General features: G+C 43.3%; 1 protein-coding gene across 2 annotated transcripts; it reads left to right on the top strand.

The window, feature by feature from the left end:
• Positions 1–2619: 2619 nt before the first annotated feature.
• LOC123074552 (cytochrome P450 72A397) lies at positions 2620–5318 on the top strand. 2 transcript variants are annotated; one of them, XM_044497354.1, is made up of 4 exons: positions 2620–3264; positions 3371–3615; positions 4366–4750; positions 4837–5318. In XM_044497354.1, the coding sequence occupies exons 1-4, from the start codon at positions 2665–2667 to the stop codon at positions 4864–4866; spliced, it is 1260 nt and encodes a 419-aa protein (XP_044353289.1). In that variant the 5' UTR covers positions 2620–2664; the 3' UTR covers positions 4867–5318. The 2 variants fall into 2 exon arrangements, with proteins under 2 accessions (XP_044353289.1, XP_044353290.1); XM_044497355.1 differs by having other exon boundaries at positions 4825–5318.
• Positions 5319–11584: the final 6266 nt, after the last annotated feature.

The raw sequence follows: 11584 nt of genomic DNA, 5'->3' as shown, positions 1-11584 counted from the left end.
TAAGGTGACACTACTGGCGTGACCAACTGAGCTAGCCCCAGCACTATCGCTCTAGCGGCATCTGGTCGTACGCCATCGCCACTAGATTGAACCAACAAACAAACGAATTTAAATGCAGATTGTATAAGCATCCCTAATTTTATTGCCAGGTGTCATCAATAACCTCCTATGTGTATCTTAAATGTAGGGGAAATTGGAATTCCTAATCATAAGGAAAATCTATTAGTTGGCATTGAGGCATCGATCACACTTTTCCTAGGAATCTCGATCATGTATACGATATCGAAGGAATGTATGTCAGTTTTGCAAGCAACGTACATCACAAACTATGTGTAACACTTGTATTTAAACCAAAAACTATTAAGGTCTTAGCAACGCAGATGCAATGTTTCAACATAGTTTTGCTTCATTAACATACATCTTTTAAAGGAAACCAAAACCTCTCAAATATACTAGGGGCACCTGGTTTTTGGCCAACGTCGTTGATACATAAACATAACCCCGGTTGTGTTGGTTCTGCGGGCAATGCCACTGATCCATTTTATATTTCCAAATCACCCTCGTCGATGAAACTTTTGGATTATGGGATTGTGAAGTGAAATAAATCATTTTATCCACTAATAGTGGCAAATTGGCGTATTACCAAACCACACCCCCATTAACACAATAGTAGATATGAGCCATTTGAGAATATGCCTCCTCAACGATGAATGGATAGGGCGGTTCTGTGGAGCGGTTTTGCGAGATTAGTTAATAATGAGATCATCATTTTAGGAAATGATGCGGAACTGGGTAGTGATACAGTCGACGATCACAGTATGATTTCAATTCGATTGATTCTTAACAAATTAGTATTTTCAATTTGTGAGGGTCGTTCTCTCTATATAAGAAATCGTTGGTTAAGAATATATACTGAATTCTTGGCAACCGTGTAGATTTATGGAATCACTTACTATATCTTTTTTTTGCATTGAAAAAAACAAGGGGATATTGATATACATTGGAGGGTATTGATATATATTATGATCTGATGTGCTTTCTATTCTCCAAAGTGAGAGACCTCATGCGCGGATTAGGGTTTGGGAGGCGCATCCTTTTCTAAAAAAATGCGCCTCCCAAACCCTAATCCCCTACGTGGCAGCTCACCCACTTCCTCCCAACCCCTAATCGAATCTGCAGCGGCTCCACATCGGTGTCCATGCTCGCCCTCCTCGACAGTGGGACGATTATGTGCTGCCCCTCTTCTTCCCCACCGACGTCCACGCTCACCCTTCCTTGACGGGGTGGCGAGTGCTCGTCGGCCTCCCCCTAGCAGTTGGCGCGTGTCGACGGTGCCATCGACGGCCTACCATCCGTGATATGTTATGCATGTGTGATTTAGATCTATCACATAAATATTTAAAAGAATTGTTTAGACTTTTATATTTGCGTTGACCGATGATGATTATTTGTAACATTATTCATCAGTCTTCTTTATGTACAACAAGTTGGAATGAGTTGTTTTAATTGCCTAATTATGTTGTACAGATAAGAATATTGATGATTAGCACTACTTTAGACCTACAACACCTGCTAAATGTTTTCCTATCTTTCGATTAAGTAGCGTGTCTAGGAATAAGTTGAATTCCTAACTAAGTGTGAAAGTTGGGCAAACATTTTTGGGTACGACATAAGATCCATAATATTTCGTGAGGTCAACTTGTAATTGCTTTGTAATAGATTTCTATTAATCGTTGTTCGACTTGACTATATGTTGACGGCCGATGATGAAAAGTTGATAACCAATAGCTCTATATATTTAAGTAGTACTTGTGCACCGCGGACATGGGCAGTTCCGCGTCATTGTTGTGCATTTTTGTTGAGACTTTTTTAAGTTCTCACATTCGAGTTGCTCTCCCGACTAACATGAATAGGCCGGTTTCAAACAATTTGCACGACTCATCAGTGGCTCTTCATTCTTCTAAATATGAGTAACATAAAGTTGTTCCAAGTTAATTAACTGTGTTTAGAAGAACCATGAGTCTCTTATGATCCGAGCGACTGTGGCGACGGCAAGGTCAGGTGGGTGCAGCGAGGTGGGTACAGTGGCTGAGCAAATATAGTTCGCAGTCATGCGTGCCGACTATATTTGGTCCGAATGAATGCATTTTAGGGAGTCAATTATTTTTAAGGATTATATTTTTTCTGAACCGCGCATCACCCCTTTTCATTAGTTGCATAACGGAAATACATCAATTCTAGCCCATCCGTCTCGGAAAAAAAAAAGTTCTGACCCAGCACAACAACAAAGGAAAGGGGAAAGAGGAGAGCGAGTTCAGCACCACTGGGGTACCAGTGTGAATGCGGGTCATGGACACATCCACTACGGGAGATATGTTTCAGTGATCCGCTAGCTAATGCTTAACTCTATCAACACACCTTTGCTCCTCAAATATAGATTTGCTAGAGATCCCCTTATTATACATCCAGTGGTATTGTCCTTGTCTTGGGAGACCGTTGACTGGCTCATGAGGCCATGAGTGCCCATGCCGCGTCACTGCGCTCACTTTAATTTAACTAATAATAATCAGATCTCCATCTCAGTTTCTTCTCTACCAAGTTCCTTCGGAGAGAGGCATGGACCAGAGTTCCCCACAGCCTTGATTTCTCTCCATATATATTGTGATGCATCCCCACCATACTCATTCAATCGAATCAATCATCCAACCATTCTTCCCCCAATCAAGTGAGAGAGACATGGTTCTTGGAGCGTTGATTAGTCCAGCTTTAGTGCAATGGAGCTTCCTGCTATGCGGCAGCCTGGGCTTTGTGCTTCTCTGGCAAGCTGCCAAGCTAATAGACCGGCTGTGGTGGCACCCGCGGCGGCTGGAGCGGGCACTGCGCGCCCAGGGTCTCCATGGCACCTCGTACCGCTTCCTCGTCGGCGACGTCGTTGACTATGAGCGGCGGAGCAAGGCGGCGCCCTCAAGGTCGATGCCGCTGCGCTGCCACAACATAGCCCCTCTCGTCGCGCCGCTGCTCCACGACATTGTCCGGGAGCACGGCAAGGCGTGTATATCCTGGTTTGGTCCGTACCCTAAGGTGACCATCAGCGACCCTGATCTGACCAAGGAGGTGATGTCCAACAAGTTCGGCCACTTCGAGAAGCTCAAGTTTCCGGCGCTGTCCAGGCTGCTCGCCGGAGGCGTGGCGACGTACGAGGGCGAGCAATGGGTCAAGCACAAGAGGATCCTCAACCCTGCATTCCATCTCGAGAAGCTCAAGGTACGTACACTGCTCCTAATTTTTTATTGTTCCATGTGTAGTAGTACTTCAATCAAATGCTGGCGAAATTATCAATTTAACGGAATCATGTGTATTTAATTTGCAGCTCATGATGCCAGCGTTTTCTACTTGCTGCCAAGAACTTGTGAGCAGATGGACGCTATCTCTTGGTTCTGATGGTACATATGAGGTGGATGCCTGTCCAGAGTTCCAAAGACTCAGCGGAGATGTCATTTCTCGCACCGCGTTTGGCAGTAACTACGCTGAAGGTGCCAGGATTTTCCAGTTGCAGTCCGTGCAAACTCCACGCCTCCTGGCCAGGGTTAAGAAGATTATCATTCCCGGCTACTTGTGAGTACTCTTTACTACGTAATCATCCTTCCGGCTAATATTTGTGTCTACGGCATATTCTATCTGTTTTCTTTGTGTTATGGTACACGAGCTCAAGTTTCGAAATGCAAACTTTCTACCCCAAAACTATTTTGCCAATATTTATCAAAAAAACATGGTCTAGCAAATCGGCTTACCTAAAATGAAATTTCAGGCGACTTACGCATAGCCGGTCCTGATTAATAAATCAACATCAATTATAGGGATCGTGCTGATCTTTAATATTTAAATAATTAGTTCCCCACTAACAAATTTGTTTCAACATACCAGCATGACACCTAAGCATGCAACATGCATGAAAATGACCCACCTTAATATGCAACCATTCAAATCAAAAGGTCCACCTCAGCATGGGAACATGCATGATAATTTACATTCTTTTATTCTATTTATATATAATAAATATTTTACAACTATAGACTAAAAGACACAATAAGTCATATGTATTTTAATTTTAGTTTCTATATTACTGCTTCAAATGTTCATGTCCCATAAAACTAAATATTATTCAAATATATTGCAAAACATTTTCACTGCAACGTGCGGGGGCATTGTCTAGTTTAGACTAACGCCAGAGACCATGTTTTGTCAATTCACGTTATATTATATTATGCATTATCACGAGATTTAGTAGCGCATAGACAGATTAATTAATTAAGTATAGTTAGTTTGTACGTGCTAGTAGTAATTTGTTGGGGTGTCATTTTTCAGGTCCTTGCCAACCAAAAACAATAGAAGGATGAGTGAAATTAATAATGAAATTGAATCAATTCTGCTCAATCTAATCAGAAAAAGAATGCAAGCTATGCAAGAAGGAGAAAATACCAAAAATGACTTGCTCGGTTTGATGCTTGAGTCCAACATGAGGGGCACAGATGAGAATGGCCAATGCATCTCAGGAATGACGATTGATGAGGTCGTGGAGGAATGCAAGTTGTTCTATTTTGCAGGAACAGAAACAACATCAATATTACTCACATGGACAATGGTCATACTAAGTATGCATCCCGAGTGGCAAGATCGTGCAAGGGAGGAGGTCCTTGGCCTATTTGGAAAGAATAAAATTGAGCACGAAGGCTTTGCCCGACTAAAAACGGTGAGTAGTGTTTTATTTACTTGATTCCATTGTTCTTATGAAATATATATTAGGAAGCATAATAAGTCATTTAGTCTACAATGTAGGTGACCATGATTCTTTACGAGGTGCTCTGATTATACCCACCAGTTGTCGCTTTCATCCGAAAAACATACAAGGAAATGGAGATTGGAGGTATCACATACCCTGCCGGTGTGCTCATCGAGCTTCCTGTGTTGTTAATGCACCATGACCCAGACATATGGGGAAGCGACGTGCATGAGTTCAAACCGGAGAGGTTCGCCGATGGGATATCCAAGGCATCCAAGAATCCTTGTGCGTTCCTACCATTTGGTTGGGGGCCACGTATTTGCATTGGCCAACAGTTTGCAATGCTTGAGGCCAAGCTTTCCTTGTGCATGATCCTTCAATGCTTTGAGTTCGAGCTTGCCCCATCATACACTCATGCTCTAGATAACACGAAAATGCTACGTCCTATGCATGGTGCGTAAATTAAGCTGAGGGCAATTTAATCGTCACATACGAAAGTATGCATGTTCACTATACGAAACTATGCATGTTCACTATTTACCGTCATCTGTCTCACCATGTAATCAGGCATAAAATTACGACAAGGATGGGCCTTTTCATATGACCCTTCTATTTTATTCTCGTAGACAGAGACTGCCACATCTGACCTCTGTCACATGGTGCCACTTCATCTCAACTATTGTTTCAAGAATCTTATAAATTAGTATCTTCCCTTTAATGCGGTGAGCTCCAATGCTTTATTCTCAAGATAATAGGCTCTCTACAGAAAACCAAAGCGTGAACAAATCTCAATCTTTAATTTAATTGTTACTGCTATGGTTCAGAATTCATGTTTTTTCATGTATGATTACATTATGAAAGAAGTATGTTTTTTGGTCCCCGCAACTATTGTCAACCACTACTGGAATTGCCGCAATTGTCGAGTTCCCAGGGAACTCAGCAAAGCCCGGAAAAAACTCGGCATTGTGTTTGCCAAGTTTCATTCTCGGCAAACAGCACTCGACTGGACAAGGGTCGGCAATCATTAACTTTGCCGAGTTTCTATTATCGGGCACTCATCAAACATTTAAAAATTCATTGCCGAGTTTCAAAAACGAGAACTCGGCAAAGTACCATGTTAGGTGAAACGGTCATTAATGGCGGTGCCACGTGGCTAGCAACCTTTGCCGAGCGTGGAACTTGGCAGTCCAATGACGACTAGGGGTAAGATGTTATTTTTTTGAAAAGGGGGTTGAATCCCCGGCCTCTGCATCAGAATGATGCATAAGGCCATATTATTAATAATCCAAAGGTTCAGCAATATTCATCATGTCTCAAAACAAAGCGGAAAAAAGACTCACTAAGAGCAAACAAAATACAAGGACGCCACAACCGGCTGGCATAAAAAAGATAGGAACACTAAATGTCTATCCTGTTACATGACCGCCATCCAAACCGGTTGAAGATAGCCCGTGCTACCGTCTTCCATCGGATAGATCCAGTAACCAAACGCTCCCTGGCCTCCGTCGGAGTGAGTAGCGACCACATACGGATCAGTGCCGTGGCTCGGAAAATAACCTGCAAGAAATTAATATTTGTTGATCTGTTAAAAACCAAATCGTTTCTGCAGTTCCAGACTGCCCATAATAAAGCACATACTCCTACACGAATATGTCTCGCTGTTTCTGAATCTATCCCGTCAAGCCACGTCCCAAATAACGTGTTGATAGAATTCAGAGGAGTAATATTAAAGGCTATGTGAACCGACCGTCACAATTTTTTTACCAAAGGACAGTCAAGAAAGAGGTGTTTGATGGATTCATCACTATCACAGAAACTACATCTTGTAGATCCTGTCCAGTTACGTTTTACCAAATTATCCTTAGTTAAAATGACTTGTTTATGGAAAAACAACATAAACACTTTAATTTTCAAAGGTACCTTGACTTTCCAAACATGTTTAGAGCTAGGAATAGAGCTTGAGTTGATAATATCCAAATACATGGATTTAACCGAAAACTCTCCCTTCTTAGTTTAGTTTCCAGCACAACTGATCGGGCTGTTGAGATAGCTGAACATCCATCAACCTTCTCACAAGATGGAGCCGGGCTTCCCAACGGTTTCCCGCTAGCGTCCTTCTAAACTAAATATTGAGATGGCTGGGCTGAAGTACTGTTGCAACGTAAGCGTCTCTTTGCTGAACAATATTATAAAGAGAGGGATATTGGATTGCAAGGGGCGTCTCCTCTAGCCACGTATCCTCCCAGAATCTTGTGGTAGTACCATTTCCAACGATAAACTTTGTCCTGTTGAAAAAGACTGATTTAACTCTCATCAATCCTTTCCAAAAAGGCGAGTCAGTCGGCCTCACCATCACCTGGGACAATGTAACATCCCAAATTTTCAATTTGGAATGTTATACATTAGATCATCATTACATAGCATATTTTATTGTATTTTGGCAAATCCTCGATAAATCCTAAGCAACTCAAGGAGCCTCGGAGAGAGTTGAGGATTTTCCCGATTTCTTTTTCATATTTGATTTTATCAAATAATAAAACGAGGATTTTGGTTTTAATTATTTTCTCTCCGAAAAATATATTTCATATTAAAATAAATGAGAGGAGAAAATATGACTTCTCCAAAACAATTGAAATATTGGAGGAAAAATATTAAAATCATATATTGGATTTTATTCGGATTTTATTTGCAATTTTACTTGCATTAAAAAAATTGCACGTTTTCAAAACTGCATTTTTGGGTCAAAAAAATGTTCACCTTGTTCTAATTATTTTAATTAGACGGGGAAAATTTGTTTTATCATTTTTGGATTTTTATTTATTTTTCTGCAATTTTTTTAGATTCGGCGGAATATTAAAAAAAACCGCGCCCGACTGGGCCGAGGCCCAGCCGAGCCAGGCCGCCGCCTCCCGTCGTCTCCCTCGCGCGCACGACGCTGCCGCCGCCGCCGAGACCGGCTCGGAAACGCCGCCCCGCCGCCGCCTTGCCCCCTCCTCCACGCCACCCCCCTCCCCCTCTTAAATACCCCCCCACCCCGCCTCCTCTCCTCACCCCGCCGCCGCCCCGCACCCGCACCCGTCGCCGCCCGCTGCGCCGCCGCCGCCCGCCGCCCCGCAGCCGAGCCCCGCCGCCGCCCGAGCCTCGCCATCGCCCCGCCGCCCCGCCGGAGCCCTGCCGGAGCTGCTGCCGAGGTAGCCGAGCCGCCGCCGCCCGAGTCCGGTTTTTTTAAATAAAAAAACCCGATTCAGTTTTTTTTTCTAAACCCTAGTTTTCGTTTTTTTAGATCGGTTTATTTTTTCGGTTTTATTACTTAGTGAACGTTCACCGACCCGTTTGTTTTAACGAACATGTTCGTCGGATTGTCGCTGTTAACGAACGTCCGTTCTTTAACTGTTCGTCCGTTTTCTTTTTCGCCGGATTTTTCCGCGATTTTTCAGATCGTGATTTCCGATCAGAACTTCGTTTTCGTTTAACTTTTCGCTCGTTTATCGGAATCAGGCGATTCAAGCGCCTAGAGTTTCGTCTCGAAATTCTCTTTCCGTTTAACCAACTCAAACAAGTTTTTGCTACTGTAAAATTTGACCTAGATCCAGATTAGTAAACGAAGCTTGTTTCTTCCGCCGTTTGACTTTCGTTGCTTCGTTCGATTTGATTCTTTTTGCAAACCGGAGTTCTTAAGTTGAACTTTCTGGTTAGTTCTTTTATTTGAGTTTTACTTGTGCATTAGATGAGTACTTATTGTGTGCTTGTTTGTTTGCGATAGAGTACCCGGAGTGCGCCGCTTGTTACTTCGAATCTCTAGGTTTCGCGGATCATCAGCAAGGCAAGTAACACTTTGATCATACTCTTCCATACCCAGTTTTTATTGCATTAGATCAATCCTCAAACATTGCATGGTTAGGATCTATTTAAATTGTGGGTATTGGGAAGTAGTTGAGGTAGTACCTATTACCTGTTTTATTATCAAACCCTTGGGAGTTACTTCTACGTTTGCTTATATTGCCATGCTATGCTCGTAGACGTGGATTGGGTTTGAGAGATATTCATGACAGATGTGAGATTGTTAATTAATGGTTTACTTAAGGTGGCAACTAAAACTCACATCTGGGTGGATTGAGGCACCTGGAGAACCCAGTGCTGCCTGTATTTTGGATATCCCGGAGTACCCGTGTGATCATCCTATGGACCGCCACCCAGGCTCAAAGGGATCATGAGATTATTCATGCTAGAAACTTCCGTGTGCAGCCACAAGCTATTATGGGCTCTAGCATAGTTGATTAAGTTGTGTGAGCTCTTGAAGAGGTAGACTAGCAGATGTAGGGGATGTAGGTGGTACGGTCTACCCAGAGTAGAGAGTTAACGCTTCTGAAAGACTGTGTCTCGGTCATCCGTTTCTCAAACATCATGCAGTGCGAGAATCAAGCGGAGGCGATCGAGTCTTGTGGGGAAAAGTGCACAAAACCTCTGCAGAGTGTACAAACTAATCATGATTAGCCGTGTCCCCGGTTATGGACAACTTGAGTATCTAGTACTGGATTATCATGTGAATCTCATCACCATGTTACTTTAATTAATTTTGTTGGGTTAATGATGATACTTAATTGGGATTGAGTTGGAGGTACCTTCTCAATGTTTAACAACCACCATGATAGTTAAATAAAATTTATTCCTTTGCAGTAGGGAAAAATTGGCTTTTCGCAAAACTGTAACCATAGAGCTTTCCACCAGCCATATATGCATGTAGTATAGCATTATTATGTTCATTATTCTCTATGTGTTACATTGCCAGCATATTCCATGTGCTGACCCGTTTTCGGGCTGCAACGTTTCATGTTGCAGACTTTTCAGACGACGAGTAAGGTGCCTTAGGTCGTGGTCTTATACTCAGTGATGCCGTTGGAGTTGATGGACTCACTTATCTTCCAAGCCTTCCGCTGTTATCGTATTTAGATGGCCTTAAGCCATATTTATCATACTTATTCTCTTTTGAGATATTCGTTGTAATAAGTGTGTGATTGCTACTCTGTTATAAATCCTCCATTTGTACTGTGCGTGTCAGCATTACTGATCCAGGGATGACACTGGTGCACAGCAGCACAGACTGTTTGAGGTCTGGTCGCTACAAAGGTGGTATCAGAGCACACGCTGACTGTAGGACACGACCACTAAGCTTAAACCCTAGAACACTTCTCTCTTCTCATTTCTGACCCCTCTCCACTTTCTACTCTTTTAGGAATGGCGGATGCAAGGAGCAAGTTCATGCAACCAGATGAGGATACGCCTTTTGGACGTCACTTGAAGGAAGTCACCAAGTACTTGAACATAGGAATACCAAGCATCACCGGAACCTACAACGCCACATTACCTGAAGAGGAGAGCTGGAAGATTCAAGTTCAAGTTCCAGGAAGGACGATTGCGCCAGTCACTGAGCCTATAAAGTTGTCTTTTGAAGCACCAACCTGGAGTTTAGGGAAGAGCATGGCAGCCCACATCGCTATGGGACGCATTGGAGAAGTCTACCACAGGGAGCTTAAGGATACTATTTATCAGATTTGTGGACGCCGAGACGAGCAATGGGAGATGATCAGCACCAAGAAGGATGGATCAATTGCAGCTTTCATCCAGGAGCAAAACCAACACATTCGTCGCCAGGAGAACCAGATGTGCTCAGACAAGATAGATCTGAAGAAGGCATTGACGAAGATCAAGGAGCTGGAGGAAGAACTCAAGGCTACACGCGAGGATTATTTGGAGGAAATCGTCGCACTAGTAGGGAAGAATGACGACCTGGAGAAGAAGATTGGAGTATTCATGGGAAATCCAGTGCCAAAAGCAGAAGATGATGAATGCGCTTGCCCGGATAACTACATCATCATCGACGACACCGACTCGGACCCCAGTGAAGATGACTTTGTTGATGAAGCTGGAGCAGATATCATGGAGTCTTCAACTGATCAGAATTTCTAGTAGACCACCATATCAGTAGTAGTTTTCCCCCATTTATAGTATAGTTCAAGCACTTTTGTAACGCTAGATAGATCGATTGTATGCCTTGTTTGAATTGATTGAGTGCTATTGATTGTATTTGTCTCATGAGCATATGGGTAGTGTTTTCTCTCTAGACCTCATTCTATTCTAAACTCTCATCTTTTCTAACCTATCAGATGCCTCCGAGACGCGACACCGGATTTGTTTTCCCACCGGAGATCACTCAGTTGATTCAGCAACAGAATGCCCTGATGCAAGTGTTAGTACAGAACCAAGGCAACAACAACAACAACCCACCACCACCACCTGTTGATCACTTAGCCCGTTTCTTGAGGCTAAATCCGCCGGTGTTTTCCAGCAGCACCGAGCCGATTGTTGCAGATGATTGGCTCCGCAAAGTTGGACGGGAGTTGGCCACTGCAGGATGCACAGATGCGGAAAGAGTGCGTTTTGCCGCACATCAGCTTGATGGACCCGCAACATCATGGTGGGAGAATTACACAGCCACACACCCTATTGACACTGTCACATGGGACCAGTTTCAGCAAGCTTTCCGTACAGCCCATGTTTCAGCAGGAGCTATGGCTATGAAGAAGCGTGAGTTTCGCAACCTACGCCAAGGAGGACGCACCGTAGGCCAGTATGTGGAGGATTTCAGTAAGTTAGCACGTTATGCACCAGATGACGTTGCTACAGATGCAGCCAAGCAGGAGAAGTTTCCTCGAAGGATTGAATGATGAGCTGAGCATGCAGCTAATGGTAGCAACCTTCAACAACTACCAGGAGTTGGTAGATAGAGCACTCATGATTGAAGGG

Source organism: Triticum aestivum, chromosome 3D, assembly GCF_018294505.1.
Source record: "Triticum aestivum cultivar Chinese Spring chromosome 3D, IWGSC CS RefSeq v2.1, whole genome shotgun sequence".
NCBI lineage: Eukaryota > Viridiplantae > Streptophyta > Magnoliopsida > Poales > Poaceae > Triticum > Triticum aestivum.
This window is presented reverse-complemented; position numbering and strand designations above follow the sequence as displayed.